The sequence below is a fragment of the Anopheles coluzzii genome, chromosome 3 (assembly GCF_943734685.1).
Source record: "Anopheles coluzzii chromosome 3, AcolN3, whole genome shotgun sequence".
NCBI lineage: Eukaryota > Metazoa > Arthropoda > Insecta > Diptera > Culicidae > Anopheles > Anopheles coluzzii.
In genome coordinates this window covers 6,016,842-6,042,947 of record NC_064671.1, presented here as the reverse complement: position 1 = coordinate 6,042,947, position 26,106 = coordinate 6,016,842, and the positions used below count along the sequence as shown (strand labels likewise).

Sequence of the window (26,106 nt, the reverse complement as noted above, 5' to 3'; positions counted from 1 at the left end):
TCTCTCTCTCTCTCTCTCTCTCTCTCTCTCGATCGCAAACATTAATGCGTTAGGGCGTTGTGGGTCGTAAATTCGCCAACGGTACACTGCTGCTGCTGGGGTTGCTGCTACTAAGCAACTTCTCGGCCCGTGTGAAGGAAAAACCTGTACCAAAGGATGCTGACGCCTAGATGGAAACGATGGGTGGACATTGCCCCGTAGCGCAATCGCGCGAAGTGACTCATTAGCGGATACAACCCGTCAACTCGTCGTTTCTTGGGGGGCTCTTAGGGTGCATCTGAACACCAAGAAGGTGGTCGATCGAGCTGCAGTGGGAGCACTAACTGTTACAACGCCCACCACCGCCAGTGGTTGACGTTGGCCCCGCCACGATCGCACGCGGATTGCAATCGTTTAGCACGGTGTGTGTGTCTGTGCCATCGTCGATGAATCATCTGCCCACTTACTCACGTCGTTGTGTTACTCTGTCGTGTTTGCTGGAAAGACTTTCGGACTTTCGGCGCACAAATAAATGCAATGAAAAGCAAACGCGTTGTAATGTGAATATGATATTCCGCTCACTGCAAAACAAAACAGGGGGAAAGCTTTCGCAGTAATTATATTTTAACCTTTTTTTTCTTCTTTTCTTTTCTTTCCCTACTTTACAAATGCACTTTTCGACAAACGATCGATGCAGTAATGCTCTCTAAATTGAAGCGTTTTTTTCGGCTCTTATTTTCCACCATTTCCAAAATGCTACTCCTTACTTGCTAAGAAGGACTTACACTATGGAACAAACCGTAACGTACATCCTCCATCTAGGACTTTACACCAAAAAGGACAGAAGAGGAATAATATGGGATAAAGTTGTGAACGTGTAATGCAAGATGTGGATGAAGATGAAGAAATGGTGTGTGTTTGTGTGCTTAGTATAAAGCTAAGTCGCTTATAATTCGATGACCGTAAGAAGAGAGGACAGAAAGCATAAAGCTGTGCACTTCAACGGACGGACTTGAATGAATATCATTACAAACAATGCAATTACACGCCTAGCTACGCCTATCTAGTGCCTTTTTCTTACCCTAATTTATTCGAAATCTTTCACTTCACTTACGAATGCGTTAGAGTTTTGTTGTGTTTAATCTTCTAAGAGCATAAGCTCTCTATCTCTTTATTGCCCTTCACTGATAAGGCCACCATGTTTTCCTTCTTTTTTGTTTATTTTTAATTTTATGCTATTTTTCTCCCCTTTTTCTGTTGCATCACGTTCGATGATCACCAACAAAAAAAAGGGAAAGCATATTTTTCATTTTGCATATTAATTATAAGCTCTCGGTGTGTCCTTGTGCGTTCAAACAACCTCCGCCGATTTGCGGGTCAAGCGAGTCTCTTAATTCGAGTCTGTCTGTTTGTGTCTGTTGCCCGTGGGCGATGATCTCGAGCAGTTCAATGGACGGCGACTAACCTGTTCGGTTGCAAACCTGGTTGACACCGTTGGTCGGGTGAAAATCGAGTGCATTTAAACCACAAGGGGGTCTTGGTGGATAAATGTAGGACGGCTGAATGGAGCGCAGTGTGTAAGCTGTTCATATAATGCGTGTTATATCCTCGGCGGCAAAGGGAAATTACTTCAAGAAGTTGTTACTCATATTTTAAGCTAAATTAGAATTTTAAGGGGAAAAACTGTGAAACACTTTACCCATAAAATGGTGCATCCTTTTTCGCCATTTTCACCACGCCTTCCAGCATCCAACGCTCTACAATGTAGCAGTAATTGGTCTGGCCAGGGGTAGTTTAGCTTATCATCACTTAGTCTCTTGCAACTGCTTCGATCGCCTTCGACGCGCCGTTAAAAGGCGTATAAAAGTGTCCCAACCCCATCGAAAGATGGACGAAAGGGGAGCGAAATCGGACGATAATTATGCCGTGCGGTAACTGCAATTAAGTGCATTCTGTTCAAGGAGGAAGGCGTACCTTTTTATCTTCTCACAGGAGTCAGCAACGTTAAATGCGTCCCTTTTTTTATATCGTTGCGGCGTTCCCTGCGTCGTAAGCAGGGAGCAAAGGAGTTCACCTACAAAACTTCACCTTTACTCGTTTATGTTTTGCTTCCCTCTCTCCCCCTGTTTCATTATTCAGCAGGAAAAAAAAACCGTTTGCCCGCAACCCGACCCGACCGTGGTGCCATTGCGTATGGCGCCATCATATACGCAAGCCGCCAAGAACGCGGGCGCGCAGAACCTGTATCGAACGAATGCACGCAAAATGACCGCGATTGGGCACGTGGGTTGGTTGGTGGTAAAATGGGGTGGTGAGCATTAAAATATGCATGCCACCCCACCGTCAACGTCACCAGCGTTTGGTGCAGTTTAATGAAGCACCTTGGCCGGCTCGCGCAGTGCTGTTGGGAACTGTTGGTTTTACAAGGCCATATGGTGTGGCTTCACGTGTACCGTTCTGGGCTGAGAGTTGGATGAAACATATTAATAACACCCCGAAAGAGAGTGTTTGTGTGTGTTCAAATTCTAGAAATTTGTCTTTTACTCAAGGAAGTAAGGGAGAGTGACTGCTACCGACCGTTAAAGGCAGGCACAATTTCCTCTTCCCCTTTCGCTTGCCTTAATTAAAGACTCCATTTCACTGTTCGGCCTCATTACACTTCCCCCCCCCCCCCCCACGGTTCAATTTGTGCCCCTTTCCGAACACGTAAGTAAGTCACGCATGGCCAACTCCCAGCGTCCCCTGTGCACTGTAGCTGCAATGTCCCCAGCCCGAGCGCCGAAGCCTTTCTCCCCTAAACAAAACGGCGCAAACGCACACTACGCGACCGACCAGTACGGTCTGCACATGTATCACATTACTGACCGCAATACTGTGCGCCCGAGAAAGGGAGGAGAAACAAAATAACACACACACACACACACCAAAGCGGAAATTGTCCTCCCTCGGCTGGACATGGCGTACTAAAGACACGCCATCTAAATAAGGGGGTACGGACACTGGCTTACCCTAGAAGGCCAACCGGGTTTTGCCGGTGGTGACTTCGAAAAGCGGGACAGAGATTTCTGCCCAGCCCAGTGGCAATGGGGACTAACCTTGACCATCGCGGGCTTCGGGTTGTGCAGCATAAGACGTAGACACCTTCTTGAGCGAACCTGCGAAACGGCACGACAGGTGAAGCGCAGAAGGTCGTACCGTTTGGTAGTGTTGGTGGTGGTTGATGACTCACGCACTGGACAACTGGACGCATCCACCAGATGACAATAGGCTTGCGGGAAGTGAGACAATATCAAGGGTTTAGCTAATGTTGACAATTTAAAGCGCCGTTCACGTCTTCAGGTTGGTGTTGGAGTTACGTGCAAGAATGAGCCTTTCTGTTTGGGTCCTATTTTAATATGCAAAAACCCGAACATATTAGGCCATGTAGATGTCAACAAGTAGGCGTAGATACATGAACGATTGGAGCCAAAGTGAGTTGATATATCAGGTGAGCAAACGTATTCAGTGCAATTTGACGTCTTAAAACAAAAATAGAAAGAATACCAGGTTTGACAGTTAGATTTGGTTCGGTTGGGACACTGCTCCTAAATTGCTGGCTGAACGGATTAAATAATTGTTTCCTATATATCAGATTTGGCGAAGGAAATGTTTTGTTGGAATCCAGTAATCTTCAGATCATCGTTTTAATCCAAGACCTGGCCGTCACGTAAGTTTTTTTGGCTTCTTTCTTCGTAAAACCACATACCATTTCTGCGAGATACCGTTTAAACTTCCAGGCATACTAGATTTTGTTATGGAACAAACTGTCAAATTGTGTGTCGATGTATTGGTGCAGAAGAACACCATAAGCCCACCTGATATATACACTCATTTTGGATTGGAGTATGAAATTCCAGTCAATTAAATCACATTCGTTTAATATCACACATCAGAAGAGTCGCCTTGAAATGTCTTCAATACTCCACGATCATGCCCATTTTGTTTTGAAGGAAAGAGAGCGATAGAGGAAAAGAGCGAAAGAGAGAAAGAGAAGTATGTCTTGACACTTAACAGCGGAGCGCCATCTGTCGGAATTCTAAACAACTTTTCAAAACAACTTTGGAGGAGAAGCCTCCATGCCACAATGAGTAAAGATCAGCTTGCTTGGATGAACACACTGCTTCCATGCCTTAAAAACCTCATCAGTTCTATAAGTATAAGGCCCCTCCGTTTCCTAGACACCTGCCAGACTATTTCTCACCAGTTCCTTCACCACCACGAACGCTTCTGTACCCGGTATGAGATCATCATAGTGCAGTGCGGACCACCGTTGGCCACCGTAACGATCCAGTCTTTAGTGGGCTGTTGCTGCTGCTGCTGCTGTTGGCTCGAGCTCAGCATCATCATCCTCTCGATGCGGTGTCACAACTCACAACCGCCGGCACCGGCCGTCACGCCCAGCAGCGTGTTGGTGGCCGGATCGTTCGCTTTCGCCGTCAGCACACCGATCTTGACGGCGGCCGCCTTGGTGGCAGCCTTCAGGAACTCGGCCCCATTCGAGGCCGAAAGCGAGGACGGTGGCGACGGTGAGCGGGACGGGGCGGGCGATAGATCCGCACCCTTGCCCTTGCCAACGACCGGCACAAACTGGGCGGGTGTTTTGGTGTAGATCTGCGTCTGGCTGAGACAGTACGAGGGGGCCGGCTTGGTGACGGTTTGGCTCGATTCGAGCAGCTCGTGGTACCAGTTGAGTGGATTAAACGTTGGTCCCTCGCCCCCCAGCTCCGTCGGCAGGATGTCCCGGGCGACGCAGTCGTGCAGCGTGGACAGGTTGCTACCGTGCAGCTTTATCCGGTCACGCGTCTTCTCCTTCAGGAAGGGCCGGATGACGGCTAGGGCGGCCTCGACGTACCACGGTTGGCCGATGAAGTGGATCGCCTTGAACCGTACCGGGAAGCAGTCCTAGGGAGGGAAGAGGTTTGGAAAGGGGATTGTTTTTTCCCGTTAGAGGGCGCTGTTAAACCCGCAAAAAAGCGTCCAAATCACTAACTAACCTGCAGGCCCTCGATCATCAGCTTCAACACCTTCGGGTTGAGGTTGGACGACTGGCGGAAGGTAAAGTTGGTCCAGTCGACGATCGCGATGAACCCGTTCGCCTGGTTCTGCTTGTCCTCGAGCAGCTTCTCGACCGTGAGCAGCATCGCCCGGTACACGGTGACTAGGGAGTAGGACGCGTAGTCCCAGTTGGCGGTAAAGAACACCAGCACCTTGCGGCCCCGCCGGTCCCGGTTCGGCAGCACGCCCGGGAACCCGTCCCGCAGCGCGATCTGTATCGTTTCGTCCAGCACCGAGAGCCGCTGCAGGATGGCGGCGTTGCGCTGCCGGTAGGCGTGATAGTTGATGATGAGCTGGAACGCTTCGTTCACGTTGAATTTGCGCGCGTACAGGAAGCGGAACAGGAACTCGTCGTCCTGGAAGCAGGATTTGTCCTTGAGTGCGTAATCGCGGCTCGCTCCGATCAGCTCTTTGAGGGCGATCAGTGCGCGGCTTCGGTCGGTCGGTTCGTTCCGGTTGAAGCCGAGCTTTAGCTCCGAGATGGTGAGATTGTGCCGGTACCGATTGTTTGACCACTCAAAATCGCAAATGTCAGACATTTTGTGTGCGTGTGTGTTAGGGGAAGTTTGCGAAACGAAAATACAAACAACGAACTTTGCTCCGGACTTAACGGAAGCCTCTAAGCTGGCTTGAAGTCCGTTTGACCGCTCCCCGTTTTTTTAGGGGATCTTGTTTTTTTTACTATTCCCAAAACTGGGAAGGGAGGAGTGATTCAGAACCAGATTAACACACACCCCGCGACCAGTGCTGCGGCCAGTGGTTTGTTTATCTCATTGTAGCACTCTCCTACTGCTGTGTTGTTTGCGTTCTGCCGTTTCAAAACCAGCCCCCGGAGCGAAATCGGCCAAAATATAATCCACACTAATGTCTGTGCAAATCCATCGTGAGTCGCCGCTTACCGGTGGAGCTCCTAGGGAAGAAATGGAAGAAAAGAAGAGAAAATTAATTTAACAAAAAATGAAGCCAAAGCGCCTGTGCGTGTTGGCGCCAAGTTAGGATCGTTATCTTTGTTTTATTATCGCGTTAAGCGGATTTTTGTGCGATAAAGTAGAGCGATTGATAGGGAAAGATAGCAACTTCCGAACTTCGTTAGCATGTTAAATATTATTTATGAAAATATTAATGACTTTCAATTCCTTTCGAAACCAAAACAAAACAAATCACTTTGTAATTGAGTCATCAGGCGGGATATGAATGGCGAATGATGCTGTAATAAGGGGAATGGTGAGCCTGTACTGCCTCTTTGTCTCTGTAGTGCACTGCGTCACTTCAAGGCCTGCTGTGTGGTACAATTACAGGGCAAATTCTTGAAATGTAATTTCGTACCACTTTCGCTTCGCCCCTACTCCACACACACAAGCGTAGCAGCTGTTGAGTAGTGTTTCTTCATCAATATACCCATTAACAATGACGGCCTGAAAGGGGAACAGCAGATATAAGAAAAAACAATACCATTTGCAGCATAATTTGCATCCAAGGAGGTTAGATTTTCCATCCGCTAAGTGTCGCGCATACCGAACTGGGGTACCAAAAGGGGGCCACGCGGAGAATTGCATTCGCAACTGCACGCTGCACATGACATAATGCAGGCCAGTGCAGCGTGCGCCACTGTACCAGATGCGGGCAAAGCAACCGGAGCAGCCACCGGTAGATAGGGTTTTTTACCTTGTTATGGCTCCGTGTGTGTGTCCGTGTGTAACTGAACCATTTGCTATTAGTAACAGAACAGCTTGAAATTGAAATTGAATTTTCTAACAAACCATTTCAAACGTGCTCCATAAAAAAGTCTGTATTAAAGCTTTTTAATGAGCAAATGCAGAGAATCACGTCCCACACACGGCTCAACAAATCCCCCCAAGCCGCAATCATTTACCGGTTGGAAGTTCCATATACATAAACAGCAATGCCGGTACAAAAATCAATTCCACACCATTCCAGAAAGCCCTCGGGGGGAAGAGAGAGAGAGCGAGAGAGCGAAAGCTAAACGTAGTAGGCGAGCTGGTAATGAATGTAAATTGCGTTTTGCAGGAAAGCGCATCGATTTGCATCCAAATCCTTGGTGCGCGCCCGAAGGTTGAGCGCGCAAAAGTTTAAATTGAATTGCGATTTCGATTGTTGGCAGCGAGCGAAGGTGAAGCTGGTGATAAGAGTTTTATTTTGGGGGGAGAGAACTTTAACGATGCGAAACGGGAGTTGACTTTTAATTTCGTGCACCAAGAAGCATAGCACGGCATGGTTCGAAGTGATAAGGAAGGACAAGAACGAAGGAGCAAAAGGATGTCCGTTTTGACAAAAGGCACCCTGGGGAGCTGGCAGACAAAGTTTGATCGATAGCAAAAGGGGAACGTTTAATTTAAAGTGGCACATTTGAGGCAGAAATTCAAGGTGCAATTGCACCGGGAGGCGAATTTAATGGTCTATGGCAGGTATGTCAAACTGGCGGCCCGCGGGCCGCATGCGGCCCGCGTCGATTCTGAATGCGGCCCGCGAGAGTATTTTGAGAATTGCTAAAAGCACTGCAAACCATTAATCTGTTATTACTATTTGTCAAAGTGTATTAAATTTTCCAGAGAAGAACAATCCTTTTGTTGGTATATTTTTCGAAACTAACATGAATGTATCCATAACATCTCATAAACTTATTCTACACAATCGTACAGAACAATCGAGACCCTTAAGAAACATTGAATTGAATGCAAACTCAGTCGGTATTATGTTTCGATTAAATTCTGAATATTAGCATAGTATTGTGCACACTCGATTGCACATTCTATATGGAAAAATAGATTTGCGACTACCTTCTACCAACGAAAAAGTAATGAAAATAACTTGATACACACACTTGGAAACTTCGCAACAACTAATGATGGATTGTCAGAATCGCATCCATGGCTCAAAACCATTTTCGATCTTAGCTATAGCAACTTAGAATCCGGCCAAATCAAACCAACAGTTCCGTTCGGTGCCGTCCGAAGCCTATAGAACCGTTTAAAGCCATTCGGAACCGTTGGAGTCATCGGTTGTCGCACGGAGCGGCTAATCTACAGTGAGAAATGGATTCGGTCGGTCCCACCGAATTTGATCATCTCAATGCCCCCGAGTGCCGAGTAAAGGATTCATTCGGCTCCGAATTTCTCCGATTTGCACGGCTCCAACCTTATAATGTTACATCATTGATGTTCGATTGGAGCCACTTCTGTTTTTTTTTTGTCATAATCATGCCACCATCAATTTTAATAAAAATGATTGTTGCCAAGTTGAAATTTTGTGTACCCCACATTTTGCAAGACGAATTAATGTACTTTTGAACCTCCCCAAAAATCTACACCAAAATGATATGATTACGCTTAAGCCTAAAGTATTTAGATGAAGAATTAAAATAATTGAAATGCCGAAGTCGTGCGATACATAGCTTATTAATAGATTAGCTCACACAGTCCATACCTCAATTCGCGAATCATCTCCCTTCAAGTGCAAAACAAGATTTGCCAATCTTTATGGGATCACACACCACGAATCTTCGTCAGATAAAATTATCGTAATTTAACAAAACTATACGTATATGCTATACGTATAACTATAATATGGGTTCTTGTAATAAGAAATGCCACCATACCACCATATACCACCCCTTCGAACTTGGAAATTAGCGAAAAATAATGTTTAAACACGTTTTTTTTACAATTTTCCTCTTGATCTATGAAAAAATTGCATGCAAATATTTTTGTTATTCATCCAGCGGTGGATAGCTCGGATGGCTTGAAAAAGATTCGCAACAGGCTGGTAGACTTCCCCTACCTCAGTGAAAAAGTGTGGTTGAGTGATATTTTCTAACAGAAGTGCCGTGTTAGAACGCTAGTAATGAGAAATTTCCTATTTTAATAATAAGGATGAAAACAACGCATATGACTTTAAAAGTACATTAAACATTTTTTTTTAAATAAAAAAGTGCACAATAAAAAAACATAGCAAATTTGTAAATAAGAAACTATTCCAGATTTGAAGCGAGGAGTACAAAAAGTCAATTTGTTTAACAATAATGATTTTAAACAGTAATTTATATGAATATTGAGGTATATTTTTTATTCTCAATTTTGCGGCCCACGAATCACTGAAAATCTGTACTTGCGGCCCTCTTATGAATTGAGTTTGACACAGCTGGTCTATGGTATACAAAATTGTTTAAAATATAATTCCAAAAATTCAAGGTAAATTTAAAAATATTTTCTAATTTAAAACACATTTTTGATGCCACTTAAATCCACCTTTAGCCAATCAAACACACATTTCAACGCCATAGCCGGCTCCCTGCGGCACAAATCGCCCCATTCATATGGCTTACAGCTGTTCAAAGGCTCATAAAAACACCGCCACGCCCCCCTCCTCCCCAACAGCCCGTTCCAGTAAAAGCATCCGTAAATCAGCATCTAGCTTGTGGTGTGCGTAGGAGAAGCGAAAATAAACCGAAATCACCTACCACTTTACACACCTTGTTTTGGGGGGCTCTTCCCGTCTGAATGCACTCATTGTACGGCCCCGTTCGGCCTGCGGAAGAGCTAAAATGAGATCATCGGCACTGCTATATGGTGACTGGCCAGTGTGACACTGGTGTGAGTCTGTCACGACTTAGTTTCACACATTTTTGCTCAGTTTTAGTATAAATAGAGATGAAACCAATCCCTTCAAGTTCATCCAATACACCCATTGGAGTAGAAGAATTATCCGTTTGCCCTTTATTTTTGGAAACTCGATACAGCAAACCAACACGAAAGTCTATGATTTGCATGTGAATTGTTTTATAATGAGAACCAGAACGCATATTAATGTAGGTGCAATACCCTCCGCGGAAGGATGAGTCATCTATCTCTGGCAGCTTCTCTCTCTCTCTGTCTCGTGTGTCTCATTTTCCCTTCGAGCTTCTTCTGTGTGTTAGCAAACATCCAACCGCTTTTACTTTGAATACGAGAGTTGGATGAATCACAGTCACGGGCCCAACGAACAAGTACATTGGATCGGAAGTAGACAGGGATAGTCTAAAAATGGGAAGTCTACTGGTTCCCCTGTCCAGTCCAATATGGCAGTCACAAAGCGCATGATGCAGGCCTTCTCCGTTGTCGTTTTGGTGGCCATAATTGTCAGTGTTGTGTGCACACAATTGTCGTTATTGTCGTCATTTCGACTTGGGTACGATGATCATTGATGATCGTGTATTTGGCTTCTAGAACGTTTTGAAACGATGCCAGCGAACGTCACATTTGCTTATTTGTTTTGAATTTGTTTTGAAAACAAATCGTAACTATCGATCGAGCCGATGTTGGCCAGTGGCCACCAACATACCACATTTCCAATGCTGAGGCCGAGGCCCGGGAATGACAAATCGCAGCGCCTCGGAGGAGGCTTGGCCCAGCGCAAATAGACATCGAATATGGGGTGGTGGCAGTTGTCCATAATTTGCTTCCAATTTCACTTTTCTCCATTTTTTTAAAAGGTAAATGGGGTCATTTCACTATTATGCTGTGTCGTCAAAATGTGTCCATCACACAGAGGTTGGTTGACTTTGTCCAACATTTTATAATCCAACGCCTAATTTCCCACTGCACTTCGACACGGTGCAAACGGTGGGAGTTAAGCCCCATTTTCCTGTTGCTACTGCTACTGCTGCTGACCGAATAACCCAAATTAAATACCAAAAAAAAACCCCACTGACACCAGTACCAGTAGTTCGATGCACAAGATTAGTGTCCCAACACTTCCCCATTTCATCAGCCCCTATTCCAGGGTCTGCGAGCCTTATTAACGCGCCACAGACGGTGGGACAAAGCAGTGCGATTAATCCGTGTAGTACCGTGTTGCCCTAATGTTGGCCCAGCTCACGATCACACGATGAAGATTGTCTTACGTGCTTAGCTGAAGCGTGTTCAGCTGGGGAAGCCATTTCCAAGACCCCAAACAAAGAGAGAGAAAGAAAGTGTGTAAAAAAGGCCTTACAAATTATCTCCACACCAAACAATGAAACAAGCAATATGGGCACGAGCTTTGTGTGTTGCTTGCTTGCTTGGTGGCAGAAAATCACCCCGTTTTTTTTTTTCTTGTAGCGGAAGTGCATCTATTTGCAAGCACGTTATGCAAGTTTGCACCGACCGCTCTTTTCGCTTCGTGTTCGTGTCGGCGAAGGAAGGGGAGCTTAATGTTTATTTATCTATTCGAATACGGGGGAAGTGGGCTAGTGGTGGTGCTCCGGTACTCGGATGAGTAAAGGGGCACACCGAAGGAATGGACAACCTTTTTCTTGTGATTCATCCGGGAATGGGCGGTTTCGTAATAAAACTTTATACGAAATGAGTGCCTCGATCGATCTAATGTCCCCCCCTCTTCGAGGCACGACTCATGCCCACTACTGTGTCCATCAATCAATTGCATTAACAAATCTGTTTCCGATTCCGTGACCGAAGACTCACTTTCTCTTCGTTTCCTGCTTGCAGCTCGAGGGAACAAAACTGTTGTATCTAAACACGAGACTGATAAGATTCGAGAGCTTGAAAATAGCCCTTGCCCGTTTTGTTATCGTGCCTGTGTTCTTTCGAAATCGTTATCGACAGGTGTTGCTGCTAGTACGCGGTGGTAGTAGCTTAAATAGTTGCACCCAACTTTGGTGCAAAGCTGTTCCGTAGAATCGATATACCCGAAGCGATAAGCGATATCGGGTGGAAGTTTCCAAGTTGTAGTAATGTTTGTGTAAGGGAGTTTACTTCCTTTTAAATAGTTTATTTTGCATTTTAAAGGCATTTTTTCATCATAATAGTCACATTTGCATGACTATAAATTGAATGTTGTCAAGCAAATTGCATACTTTTAGGCGAATTTTGTAATAACGCCTTAATGTATGCAATAATATAAACAGAATTGCTTTAACATGATCGTTACCTTGCATTCATAACTGTTCTTTTTTGTTCTCTCATCTCACGGTGTACTTGTATTACATTCGTCGTTGAATTGAATGAAAACGACTTTTCCCCCGTCATTATAACACCGTTCTGACGCGAGTGCAAAAATGTCGTCCTTGAAGCGACCGGCTGCGGCTGCTGCTGCGTCCCTTCCGTTCACCAATCAATTATCACTCACCCCGCCGCCTCTTGACAAAAACAGGTCCCCAAACCGGTTCGCTGCGCATTCTAGCAACCGATCTACTGTAACGGCTGTAACAGACAGTGCGTGAAGATTGTAGTGCAGATCGCATCGAACGCAAGTGTCGCAGCGTGTAATCCTAGCCTCCCCCCAGCGCTCGCATCGTTGCGCACACCTGCACCAACCCGATTCTAATCAAGATCGTAAAAAAAGCTTGATTCTAGGTTCTCGTAGTGCCATGTTTTGCTTACGAAACGAAAGCGGCGAACCGTTTCCGATACTGATACACCATCAGTATGCAAAGCAGTGACGGCGATTTCGATACGCGGGCGACGGGCATTAAGTATGTGTCGTCGCAGCACCGTAAATCGTACAACAGCGTCTGTCTGGAATTTGGAAGCGTAAAGGGCCACACAGCCTACACGGGCCGGTGCGTGGTCGGAATGGTATGTATTTGGCAGCAGAAGTCGGCGCATTAATAGGACTCCAGGCATACGATCCAAGCATTGCGTAGGATGCTTCCTTTCTCTCACTCACACACTCTCTATAGGTAGTCGGGTAAGGGTAGAGCCTTAACATCGAAAGACCACTCTCAACTAGTGCCTCGAGGCAACACTGGACGCTACGCTCACATGTAACCAGTTACAGGCCATAGATAGAAGTAACAACGTAAGTAACAACAGGCGTATATACTTCAATTTTCTCACATTACCGGTGAAGCAATAACTGGCACTGGGAGATCTAGCACTAATCTGGCCGCTGTTATTTCTGTCCATAAAAGGTTTTAGATCATAGAAATAAATGCCACTCGGGTCCTTTTACGCGGAACAGATCTGCGCGAGTTATTTTATTGCTGCAAGAGCTTTTCGCAAGAGCACACAATTCAGTATTGTTTCTAACTCCACTTCGAGCGCCAATTAAAGTTCGCAACCCCGGTTCGAGCAAGTTAGATAGATCTGAGAAGTAGCAGAGGCAGTAGTAGCACGAGGTCCAAGGTTAGCCATTACACCCAGAACGGCATGAGAACGGTGATGACGGTGATGGTGATGATGATGATTCATTTTAACGCACCGTACTGGTTGAGGTCAATTAGATCTCACGAGAAAATGGCACTAACAAACAAACACACACAAACTCACCTACAGACAGACAGACACCCCTCCCGGGTCTCAAGGCCCTGCTAGTTGTCTGCCATTGGAAGGTTAGCGTGGAAGCTGTCGGACAAAAGAGCTTCAACGGGCGCAGGCATGACAAGGCTAGAACCAAGAACGGTTGCTCGCATCGCACAACCCAAAGGTGCAAAGATCGCGATCATCGTACGCCCCGTACCCGTACCCCGTCTTCCTCCTCAAGGTGACACCAACCCCGGAGAGACGGAGAGCGTTCTTTGTGGCGAGGGAGCGACAGCACCTAGACAGCAACTAGAAGCTGCTGCTGTTAACTTTGTCGTGTTTGGGGGTGGTTTATGCGTGGAAACCTTACAACTACTTCGCATGGTGGTCGTTGCTGTTGAGAGATGTCATCCGGAATGGCAAGTTAATGAGCGCCGGAGTGGAGATTGTTATAAAGCTTACCGAGAACAACCTACGATCGAATGCAACTTCTTGCTCCAACGCCACACGATCAAGTCGTTCAAGGTCGTTATTCGGATGAGAAGAGTGCTCCGGCACTGAATTCCTCCACCTTGGGTGGGTAGCTCATTTGAAACCATGCAGAAAAGAAGGCAAACATTTGCTGCTGCACTTAGCCAGCGAGTACTGTGCCTACGCCCGCAGAGTGTGTAAGTAATGTTATGGCGTAGCTTAATTGATCATCCATCGGAGGGGGGATACTTTGGTAACACGATAACGAGCATTACATTACCGGAGGGCAAGCAACTCTTTGGAAAAGCTGGCAAGTAATTACACCCAAACCAAGCCGATCGATCGTGAGATTCTACCGCAAGCGCAAACGAAGGCGTTGGGAGATCGATTGATCGCGAGCGCTGCGAGATTTATCAGTTCTCCGTGGTAAGATCGATTCAATTCGTCGATCTATCTCACTCGTGGATCCTCACACAATGCTTTAAAGACGCAAGTCAGCATGATCACTACCCCCCCCCCCCCCCCCCCCTCTCCCACTACCAAAGATGTGGTGGGGCTGTGTGGGTGTGGGGCATTTGGTTCTGGTTCTCACACGAGTATCAAATGGAGCCTTTTACTAGGTTGCCCGAACCGTTGCCCGCAATTGAAGTTCTTTGGCTTCGGGAGTGCGGGCATTTGATTTGCATTACATGGGAGATGAGCACATGATGAGGTGTGTGTTTGTGTCGGTTTGTGGTTTATTTATAGACCTTGTTCTCTCGCACCTCGCACGGAGCAGCAGCAGCACCAGAGAACAATTAGTTTGCCAAGATGCTCGATTAGATAGGAATTTTTGAATGTTCTGCTCATTTCCATTTTTCACAAGCAACAGATCGACCTGGGGGCGATCGAGGTTTATCAGAGGGTACCATGACGTCATCGTGGCATGCTCAGTAGAGCGTGCCGGTGTATTAAGAATCGACAACACGATAGACAGCAGCAGAAGCCACCCAACGGCCAAAAAGCTCACTCATGTGATGAAATCATGGAACCATTCAACCATGGGTCAGTTGTAGTGGTAGCCTCCAGATAGCCTCCAATCCCCAAAATGTCAACGTTAAAGGTAAAAGTTCACCTTTTGCCAAATTGCGCCATAAAAGCCAACTTTGAGGTCGAAAACGGAAATGGGAACGGGAACACCAAAACTGCATTGTTGCTGCTGGCACATTTGTCATTCACACAGCGAAAACAACGACAGTAGTATGGGGGAAAAATGGCAAAATAAACACACAAAACCAACGGACCTGCTGCTGACAGTGGGGACAGTGTTTTTGGGGTGGGAATTTTTGGGGCGTCTGTCAAGGTCTCTGAAGCAGTGGGTTTTGTATTACAAACGTCTGACAGTCGACAATGGAAAGGGGTATGCAGAATAGCTTGACTTAATCGGTGATTTAATTATGTTGCTTTTTGGGGGGGTTGCTTGCGCGGTGCCCTTAAAGATGCTCATCCGAGTGTCTGAAGGGCATCACGTTCATGGTTCAATTTCCAAGGAAGTCAGACATCCCTGCTTTAATTAATCTCATTACTTTACAAAAACGCCGGAAGTGGAGTTGCCCCTTATGCTCTTTACTGGCACACAACCGGCTAAGTGCGACACCTTTCATTCGACGAACGTGCGCCGCCCCAACATGGACCTAATTAAAGGCTATTCCCTACTTATTCTTCTTTTTTTAAGTGCTCCAATGCCCTTCTCAGATACAAATGATATGCAGATTTCTCTCACCATCCCACAGGTCCCGGTCTCTCGGTGTGCTCCTTCGCGTGCGTTTGCTCCGTGCTTTAGTAGTGCCGGGGCCGTTCCCTGTTTTGCATCCTGATGCTCTAATTCCACCGCCCGAGTAACCGGGTTAGGGTGCACGCGCAAGACTGTAGTGAAAAAAAGGAGGACAACAATCTTATGCCATGGCATAACTGCGCCGTGTGTGTTTGATGTAAATTGTGTGCTTACAGCAGGAATCAGTTCAACTCCTGCTCAAGCCCTCAAGTCAGTAGAAAGTCCCTTTTTCGTGTCATTTCTTTTGCTCCCCCTTTTTTTTACCTCCCATTTGAAGGGAAAAGAGGGAGATTTTCAGTGGAAACGATTTATGTACACGCACCCATTAACATTGGCGTGTCAGTGTCTCGGATCATTCGGCGACAAAAACGGCGGAACTCGGAAGTGGGCGTTAACATGCCACTAGAGATGTTGCATTTACGACAACCCCAAAAAGGCGCCCACTTCAAGCTCTGTGTGTGTGTGTTTTTTTTTTGTGCAAAGTATGTCCTGTGCTCGGTTCAAGTGCTCTCCCCTCATGAATTCTTCTTGTGGGCTGCCATGTGGGCGCCAACAATCTCCCACCCCACCGGGGCAACAGCTTCCGATCGATTTATTGTGGCGGTTGCCAGTTTGGAACGGTTTCAGCGGGTAGTTTTACGGTTGGAACGGTTTCAGCGGGTAGGTTTTGTTATTCATTTCAACAGTTTAAACCTCGGCTCAGATGGGAATAGATTATTTCACAATCATCCGCGGCCAGTGGTTGAGTGGTTTTGAGCCGCTTCGAGAAGAATCTTTCCCAAGACACCGCTCCTAACTCCATTAACTCCATCTCATTAACAAGGGGGGTTGGTTTACGGTTTTGGTCGTTTTTTTTGGTTTTTGTTTTAAGATAACAACCGTCCCAAAAGGAACATTGATCGGCTTCGTGTGTTTTTTGGCAAATAAATTATCATGCACACACGCGCGCGCGCACGCGAGAGAGAGACACGGGAGGATAAGTTTTCGTTCGATGGCGGCTGCTGCTCCTCAAGATGGCTTATCGCAACAACACGGACACGGACAAACCTGTTCCATCATGTCCCGCATGGTCCCGCATGGCCCGGGAAGAAAGAGCCGTTGGCCACCAACGATTTTTTTTGCGCACGAATGTGAAATGGAAAGCATAGTTGAAGGAAAAGGGGGTAAAGAATGCAGCATGAAGCAGAAACGGCCTCCGGGAGGTTTTTTTCTATTTTTTTCGAGGGGTTTTGGAAGGAAGGAACATGACAATCACGGCTGTCGGTTCGGCGATTCCTGCCCAAACTTGCCAGCGACGAAAAATTCGCCTCAAGCATTGCTTCATTTCCGTTCTGGATCCCGCTGTATTCTTTCCTTCAAATTTTCCTCTCCTGGCCAGGCGCAATGTATCCGTGTGCTCCCCTGCCCAATTAGAAACTCCAACGGCCGCCGACTCAAAAACAAGTTCTTCGCGTGCCCATGTGTTGGTGTGATTGCGTGGAACAATCCGGATACAATGTGCCGGTCCCTTCATCCTGCCCCTTCGTTCAACCCCCCTCAAAGCTCAGCATAAAAAGCTTATTATTGTCAAACACACGCACACACATAGACAGACACACACGGTGCGCGGCAGACGCGATCGCGTCAAAATGGTTCCGCAGCTTCCCTTTTGGCGCGTCGCGTCGGCTGCACACACAGAAAACCGATCGCGAGCGTGTTTGAGAGATCGTACCTGAAAGGTGTACCTTGCGCGTGTATTGGTGTGTTTATGTGTCTGTTTTGTTCTCTTGGTTGGGGGGGTGACCGTTCTTCTTAAACCGAGAAGGTCGAGGTCGTGTGTGCATTCCCAGGCGTTCCCCCCCATTTCATTGCTTGGGAAGCGAAATTCGAAAGCTTGTTCGAGAAGATAAATGATGCTGTTTTTGATTTGATCTTTTTTGTTGTGCGGGGCCTTGTTTCACAGTGGATACGGTTCTTTGACCGGGATTTAGATGTCAGTATTAGATAGAGACTGGCTAGAGTTTGCTTGTGCTACGCTTGTGTGCTATCTAAATAAAAGCAACCATTTTTCTTCATTGGGTTTCAATTCATATTAGGCCCTAATGGTAACATTTTTGTCACAGATATTAGGCCCATTAGCACACCATCAAAGAGACGAATTGGATCGTGATATGGGTGAGCATTAAATGGAGGGACAATAACAATAACAACAATAAGAGAGTCCCCTTCCCTCGGGAGGGACAATAATTGAAGCTGATCGATAATTTGAGCTCTCGCACAGTGGTGAGTTTGATAGAAAAAAGAACGTATTTATATTCTTTTCGAACATGGCCAAGCCTGTACTAAGTAATACAAAGCATTTGTGGATGCATAACTGCCCTACAGCACAATGAATCAGCCGACCAGCGGGGGAAGAAAAACAAACCCACGGGCACGGAGCTGCGTTCAACCGCGAAGATTGACTCACGAATGTCACATACGGTCGTTTCAGTGGGTTTGTAGTTATTTCTTTTTACCACCACACACACACACACAAGCTAAAAGTGTCTCTTATACCAGGCACGTAAGTTTTTTTTTCTTGTTCCCTTTATTTATTTATTTTGAAATTCCCTGGTGGGCAATTTTCCAGATAAAAACTAAATTAAACTTTCAACGACAGTGAGGAAAGGTGAAAGCGCGACAAACTCTACTAGCCATGTTGTACAGTTAGTCAGCCATCTAATTACCTTTTTTTTCTTTTGCGTACCCGCGCACCGGTCGTTTATGCAATGCGTGTGTTCTCCACGGCGTGTTCGGCTGCGCAAGGGGAGAAGCAAGCAGTAGCCAGGCGCAACGTGCCACGGAACAGGTGGTATTGCGTAGCCGGTTTGCGATTCTAACACCGCAATGATAGTGTTTCACTGCACCTTGATGACTCCCTTGATGGGTGGAAGGGAAGCGGGGTGTGCACGGCACTGTATGGGGTTTTTTTTTGCGCGCCAACACGACTACTACACCAATCACTATAGTGAGACTCACGTGTACGGACTACTAGAACGGGCTCGTGTTCTCATGGCTTGCTACGGTTACCGTGCGCGTATGTGTGTGTGTGTGTTTGTGTGAGAGAGTGTATAGAATATTGTCAAACACACTAGAGCGGGGCGAATCGGAATTGACCGTGAAGCTTTCCGAACGATTTTTTTTATAATTTTGTGTACATAAGCCCTTTTTTAAACACAAACCTTCAGCCGGAATGAAGCAAGCCGCAAGCGATGGTGTTTGGTGCTGTATCGCGTAGACACGTACGTTATTTATTCAAAGCTCGCGTAGTAAACACGGAACACGCAAGCATATTGGAACGTGTTTTAGCAATCGAATGAATTATGCTTATTTTGTGTAGATCAACACAGACTATCACATTCCCTTTTGGCCGTGGTGCACTGTTTACAAAATTTCCACTATCTTCCGTTTCTTTGACTACTATTTTCATCCACACAGAACAGCATACACACGCTCACACCTCACATATGTTTTGCCGATGCACACGTTTCACAACAATACACTCAATATCGGGCACATCAAGGAGAGGGGGGAAGCGCATCCACCGCAATAGATTTATTGGACAAGAGGGAAAACCCCTCCACCGAATGTTACACAAACCACTAATCGGCCGGATCGTACCGGGGTACCGCTCTGTGATCGAAGTGTACGTACGTCAACAACACAGAGGTTACGCGAGGTGTGTAGTACCCGGCACAGCGTATACGCAACAGCAGGCATACGGCGTATAGGCAAACGGTTTTTACGCTACAGCGCGAGGCTCGTGGTTCCGGTTGCGACTGCTCGGTTTGAATTTTTCTCTTGAACTGACGAGCGAAGGGGTGGAACGATTGCTCGCGCACGAAACTTCCCCTCGTGGCTGCACTATGGACGTTCGGGTTGAGCATCTGGGTAAAAGTCAAAAGTTCAAATTTTAACCCTCAAGTGTGTCCCGTGTCCCAAAAGTTCATTTTTCTTCTAGTGTTTATATTTTTGATCTGATTAGAACTGCCACATAGTTCTTGAATCCTGCTTCTTTTATACTTTCTTGCTCAATCGACACGAATCAATCGTAATTAATTTTATTTCACCTCAATGCTGACAAAAATTCGATTCAAAAATAACCCTTCGCTGTACAGACCACCGCCTCAGCTTGACAGCGGATCAAATTTGACGTTTCTGCGCCGCGTCAAAACTGTACAATTGCACTGTTTGTTTTGAGACGGCGAACAATAACAAACCAGTGATATGAGTTAACGTAGCCCCGCCGTAATTAAGTTAGAAAAGTACCAGCCATTAGGAAAATCTTCCACCGTTAATTACTTCCTCAGTTTGTCTTGAGTTCGGGCAGTAAAATGCCATTGTTTCACCGGTTTGAGTTCGATGTGCTAGGGCACACGGTGTCCCTTCCGGTGCCATTGCTGGTAAATGTGGCCATATCGTGTGGGGCGTACTATGCCGGTCGCAGCCTCATTCCGAAGATGAAGCCGATGTTTATCAATGCAAATCTGTACGGGATCGACATGAACAAAACCTCCAAGCCCAAGATGTGAGTTCGAAGCATTCAGGGAGGAAACGTGGGAAAACGGACCCCCTTTTGAATGACATTTTCCCTTTGCCTTTGCAGTCCCGAAGCGTTCGGTGTGGTCACGGGATGCATCTTTCTGGTGTCGCTGTTCCTCTTCATACCCGTGCCTTTCTTGCGAAACTTTTCCGCCACCATCCAGGGCGACTTTCCGCACGATAAGGTGAGTGTGTTTCATGGGAAAGCGGGTCCACAGCGGGAATAGGGGACTTCCTTTTTAAAGTTTTGGTTTCCAGTTCGTAGAGTTCATCGCAGCCATGCTCTCGATCTGCTGCATGATCCTGCTCGGGTTTGCGGACGATGTGCTGAATTTGCGGTGGCGCGATAAGCTGTACCTTCCGACGGTTGCCTCACTGCCGCTGTTGATGGTGTACTACACCAACTTCAACTCGACCACCGTCATACTGCCCAAGATGGTGCGGCCGCTGCTGGGCCACTCGCTCGACATCGGTGCACTGTACTACGTGTTTATGGGCATGCTGGCAGTGTTTTGCACGAACGCCATCAACATCCTGGCCGGCATTAATGGGCTCGAGGTGTGCCAATCGTTGATCATTGCCGGCTCGATCGTGCTGTTCAATGTGCTGGAGATCCTGCACGGTAACCACAGCGAGGCGCACGAGTTTTCGCTGTACATTATGCTGCCCTACATCGGTGCTACGCTGGCGCTTTGGCGATACAATAGGTAAGAGTCACGTACTTGTACGTTATTTGAAGTTAATTTATTTTAGCAAATTTTACCTAAATTACAAAACAAATAACTAGCAATCGTATTACATCATCACTTGCGCGTCGTCCGCCCACCACTTACTCGCATGCTTCTTTGTTACCAGTCTCTATGTCTATATCATTCAGTACACATGCCTTTTCTTGTTAGAAGACTTTTTCATTAGTAGATTTTCTTGCATTTAAGATATGAGCGAATTTTGCTCTGAAAATCGCTCCCCTTTTCTAAGAACTTTCTCTTCCACCCTCATCGATCACATTTCTTTCGTCACATCGTCCTCTCGTCCTTCCATCCTTCCTTTGCAGACACTCACAAGATGTCTTCCCTTTTCCCCGCAGTCATTTCATCATTCCAGATCGATGCTTGATCATAAATGCGGTATTCATGTGTGTGTAGTCACGGTATCAAAACGTTATTGCATAATTGGTGTCTAGCTAAAAGGGGGGTTCTGCTCTGTTTTTGGTAAACAGTCCCCCTCCTGCATTTGCTCAGCTTGTTGTCCTATTCGTTTTTTCTTCGCCTAACTCCTCGCTCCTCATTCCCTGCTAGAGTGTATATAAATATTGATAATATCAGCGATTAGGTATGACCTCAGTGGACTCTCATCAGTACGTTTTTTTTTCCTCTCTTCGATCGGTGCATTATGGCCATTCGGTTTTCGGAGTCTCGTCGTATACGGGCGTGTCCGTCTGTGTCCCCGAGCCCTTTGATCGACCTATGATTTTATGACTTTTTTCATTTAAATATTTGCTAATCACTACGATGTGATGAGTTTGGTTTCTGAAGCGGTGCGAACAATATTTTGACTAGTTACGAGTGTTTTTTGGAGTTTTTCACTGCTTTGTTTGCGTATGATGATGATGATGCGTTGCTATGATTATGATTGCGTTGCGATGCGTTCAGTTGGCCTTGAGATGTGCATGTCTCTTAGCGTGTTTCGGTTGCTGTGGGATGGAAGAATTTGTGGGTTTTGTTCGGCCGTGTGCGTGAAACCCCACGGATCCCACGGCCCCCGTCAGGTACGATCCCTGGACCCGCACCCGCTTTAGAGAGGTGGGGTAAGAGATCTGGGTGGTTGGGTGGTTTTGCGTACCACAACAGGGTATCGTATAGTGGACTGGAACGCCAACCAACGCGCAAAACCTAGCTAAAGTAATCATCGTCCGCGAGATTATCGTCCCAGCGGGCAAACAGATTCAGCACAATGTTATCAAACCGCCAGCTGTTGTCCCGCACGTACTCCGGCTGGTAGTACTTGTCCGTCCGGCGGCTCAACCGTTCGAGCGGCCGCTCGCCATCCTCCAGATCCTTGCCCGCCGCAATCAGCTGCTGCACGTACTCGTCGTTCAGCACCTTCGTGCGCTTCGGATCGGGCAGGACGACGGGCGTTGCGTCCATCGCCCCGCCCGCTGTTCCCTGCTGCGCCGCCCGGTACTCGTAGTACTGCACGATCGAGCCGGGCTGGTAGCAGCGCCGACAGTACCAACCGCCGAAGTGGTTCAGATCGCCGATCAGCATCACCGGCTTCTCGATCGCCAGCACCCGATCCGGATCGGACCCGTACACCTCGCGCAGCGTGCTGACCTGCACGGCGCCACTCCCTATCACCGTACTGTTGCCCGGATGCTGCCAGAAAAAGCCGTACACATTGTGCTTGAGGCGAAACCGTACCGGCTGGGGCCAGTTGTCGTACCAGCGGAGGTACGCGACCGCCTTCCGGTTCAGTATCTCATCGGTCCCGCCGATCAGCACGAGATCGTCCGCCCGGACCGCACCCTTGGCGGTGTACTTGAGCAGCTTGCGGAACATGTTCCGCCCGCTGCACGCCGCATCCGACACGATCAGCAGTCGGTCGCGCAGCGTGCGCAGAAAGTCCGTCCCGTCGACGTGGTGCGCGATGGAAGCGGCATACGGTGCCGTTCCCGGTGCACCCGTGCCGGGCCGATCACACAGCACAAACAGGGCGACCTGATCGGCCAGCTCCATCAGCTGTATCTCCAGCACCTCCGCGCTGATGAACGTGCTCGGCACGATGTAGTACAGATTGCGTGCGACCGGCCTCGGTGTGGCCGTCTGATCGCGGGGTGGAATCTTCGACGTGATAAACGCACGCCATATCACCTCCGGCTGGCCACAGTCGGCTCCGTGCCACTGTGGGTTGCAGCGACACCGCCCAACGCCATCATCTCCAACGGTTACTACGCTGTCGCCGTCGTCGTTTGCCGGTGGGCTGTCATGGTTGTTGTTGTTGTTGTTGTTAAGCTCATTTGCTGCTCCTTCCGGCAGTGTCCTTCGCATTCCTGTATCTATCGGTTCAGTCTCATTGTTGCCGGTGCGCTTGCCAGTTGCCCCAGCAGCGCCAACCAGTGCCCCGCCCTGCGTACCCTTGATGAAGCACAACCGTCGTTTGCGGTTTCCCTGCCAGTCGGTGTAGGAAATGGTTCTGGAGAAAAAAAGAAGGAAAAGTAGGCGTTGAGAACATTAAAATGGGAAGGAAATATGCGGAAGCGATTGATTTCACAACCAGGAACTCTGTCCCCATTTTGTGGCAGTGGGTCACCTTGCTGGACTTTCTCCAGCTGTGTGCACTCTAAGCCAATTAGTGTCTGGCCATTCACCCTTATGCATGCCACAAAACCATTCTCTGCTCTCATTATGAGGGATTGAGCAAATGGGGGGTAGGGTATGAGAAGCGTGACGTATGCAACGAGCATAACTTCCCTGAATGAACCAATTTGTGAATTGATTTTAAGGCTTGACGAGCCAAATTGTCGTCTCCCCGGGGAGAGAGAGAGAGGGATGTGGAGACCAAAACAGCACGTCAACAATTCAATTTGCACCGTGCGTCCGAGATTTTGCACTCGAGACACTCCCGTGCCGGTTGTGGAAAATTGAATAAATGGGCACAAATTAAGGAATTAGCATGGGGAACTGGGGAAGAAGTAGAATGCACGATACGCACCTAAAATATTTCTCCGCTCGTTCCGCCTTCGGTACGTCGCGCTGCAGCCACGGACGATACTTCGGATGTCTCGGACGTTGCTGCTTCTGGTCCCGCAACAGCTGACGTCCGTCTACGTCGCTTTCTACGCCGTGCCCGACGACCTCGTTGCGGTGTGGATCGTCCGTCGCCAGTCCCACCGTTCGATTTGGGATGAACCGAACGCCAAACGGGGACCAGACGGCAAACGACGTACCGATCCGTTGCACATCCTGCTGCTCCTGCTGCTGCTGCTGCTCAGCTGTTTGCGGTGGTCGGTTGCCACCGGTAGCGCCGCCGCCATCCTCGGCCGTATCGATTGTGGTCGACACGAGCAGCGAACCGAACAGCAGAAACAGACAGATGAGCGAGATTTGCAGCAGAAACAGACCCCATAAGAACAGCCGTACGTCAGGGAGCTTCCGTTTGGCACCGGGAGACATTCGAGTGTTCTGGTTCCGGGTCCCGACCAAACCCGCACCACCCTCTCTCGCGCTCTCTCCCGCACGACGCACGGAAGGGGGAGGATGCAGTGGGTGTGTGGGCGATCCGGATGTTCCACCCGCCGTGGGGGGTGGGATTGAACAATGCGTAGAAATGTCAGCTGTAACTTTGCGGGAAGAAAAGTGTGTTTTTTTTTGTCCAAATTTTCACATCGATTCACCTCGCCCACTCTGGCTGGCTGTGTATGTATGGGCGTGCACTTGAATTCGTCCTTGCATTCGTCGTCCACGCACTACGGGAGAGGAGCTCGCTACTGGGCTGGTGTACACACACTGTTGCCTAGTCACATTTTTCACACCGCTTCAACCTGGTCGCTCTTTGCACTCATGCTACTGCTACCGCTGCTGCTGCTACTGCACACTTGCAAGACACACTGCACATGCACACACGCGTTGCCCCATCGTACATTGCGCTGCGTACATTGCCACCGGACTGCTCAGGAGGTTTTGTGAATGAAACGGTCCGAGCGAATGGTTCCTTCGAGCTAGCAGCACCGAACCCAACCCGTTTTTGCATTGCTGAAATGCAACAAAAAGTGAGTCATAGTGGGCATTTGGCAACGCAAGGGGTGGTGGTTGTGGCGAGAGAAAGCAGGGGTGTTAGAAATTTGACAGAAGTGTTGCCAGATGCGGTAGTGGAATTTCACTTCAATTGTTATTATTAATTTGTTCCGTTTGATTCAAATTAGTTTTATTGTAATTGGAGTTGTTTTAATTAATTATTTAAAAACGTATAAAGAAAAAAATCAATTTACCTTTTTGTAGTGACTCCCGACTGGCAGCACGGCTTGCTATCCTTTTCAGCCAGTCAGCTGTCACCGTTGTGTGGCCGATGCGCCTGTATTGGTGCAAGGATTCGTTGACGTGCACGATTTCAAATTGTCCGTTTTTTTTCTTGTTTTCCTCCCCTTCTCAACACCTTCCAGATATCCTTCCCAGGTGTTTGTGGGCGATACGTTCAACTACCTGTCCGGCATGACGTTCGCGGTCGTCGGCATCCTCGGTCACTTCAGCAAAACCGTACTGCTGTTCTTCATCCCACAAGTGCTCAACTTCCTCTACTCCGTGCCGCAGCTGTTCCGGTTCATTCCCTGTCCCCGCCATCGTATGCCGAAGCACGATCCGGCAACGGACCTGCTACACATCAGCCGAACACAGTTCCGCGTCGACGAGCTGAACCCGCTCGGCCGGCTCTGCTACCAGGTGTTCCGCCATCTACGCCTGATACGGTGCGAGCTGGACGCCGATGGTAAGACGGTCACGTGCAACAACTTCACCATCATCAACTTCTGCATCCTGCTGACGGGGCCGATCAGAGAGGATCGTCTAAATCGGTTGCTGGTCGTGTTTCAGCTGCTTTGCGTTGCGTTTGCCTTTACGATACGCTACCCACTGGCGCACTACTTTTACGATACGAACTGAAGAGCGACTACTGGCTGGACTGGAAGAACACCAAAGTTTCTTAAAAGTAGTAAGAAAAGGGGGGTAAATAAAAGCTTAGCTTAACAGGGGGCAAAAAACTCGAAAGTGGAAATATGTTATATGAAAAGTTTTGAAAATAAAGAATAGGTGCATTTTTCTTACATGAAGCAAATAGTCTGCGAGTTCATTTCTTTCCCAGGCAAGGCGACGACATCCTCCACCGTTCTTTCCCGTTCTCATACAAGGTATATAGGTTTATTGTGTGTATGTTTTTCCTTTCCTTCTTGCTGCTTCTTCT

At 47.6% G+C, this 26,106-nt stretch overlaps 3 protein-coding genes across 4 annotated transcripts; 1 reads left to right on the top strand and 2 right to left on the bottom strand.

Moving 5' to 3' along the window:
* Positions 1-717: 717 nt before the first annotated feature.
* LOC120958828 (clavesin-2-like) lies at positions 718-19,446 on the bottom strand. Its single transcript, XM_040381862.2, has 3 exons — positions 18,795-19,446; positions 5,013-5,983; positions 718-4,920 (listed from the first exon to the last, which is right to left on the bottom strand). Exons 2-3 carry the CDS (start codon positions 5,610-5,612, stop codon positions 4,381-4,383), a joined length of 1,140 nt encoding a protein of 379 aa, XP_040237796.1. The 5' UTR covers positions 5,613-5,983; positions 18,795-19,446; the 3' UTR covers positions 718-4,380.
* A 345-nt stretch (positions 19,447-19,791) lies between these two features.
* Positions 19,792-25,980, top strand: LOC120958827 (UDP-N-acetylglucosamine--dolichyl-phosphate N-acetylglucosaminephosphotransferase). The gene is made up of 4 exons (XM_040381860.2): positions 19,792-20,140; positions 20,219-20,339; positions 20,413-20,861; positions 25,313-25,980. The coding sequence occupies exons 1-4, from the start codon at positions 19,947-19,949 to the stop codon at positions 25,806-25,808; spliced, it is 1,260 nt and encodes a 419-aa protein (XP_040237794.2). The 5' UTR covers positions 19,792-19,946; the 3' UTR covers positions 25,809-25,980.
* LOC120958826 (uncharacterized) lies at positions 20,877-25,301 on the bottom strand. Of its 2 annotated transcripts, XM_049610136.1 has the most exons (3): positions 25,142-25,301; positions 23,866-24,905; positions 20,877-23,346 (listed from the first exon to the last, which is right to left on the bottom strand). In XM_049610136.1, the coding sequence occupies exons 2-3, from the start codon at positions 24,324-24,326 to the stop codon at positions 22,047-22,049; spliced, it is 1,761 nt and encodes a 586-aa protein (XP_049466093.1). In that variant the 5' UTR covers positions 24,327-24,905; positions 25,142-25,301; the 3' UTR covers positions 20,877-22,046. The 2 variants fall into 2 exon arrangements, with proteins under 2 accessions (XP_049466093.1, XP_049466094.1); XM_049610137.1 differs by lacking the exon at positions 25,142-25,301 and having other exon boundaries at positions 23,866-24,922.
* Positions 25,981-26,106: the final 126 nt, after the last annotated feature.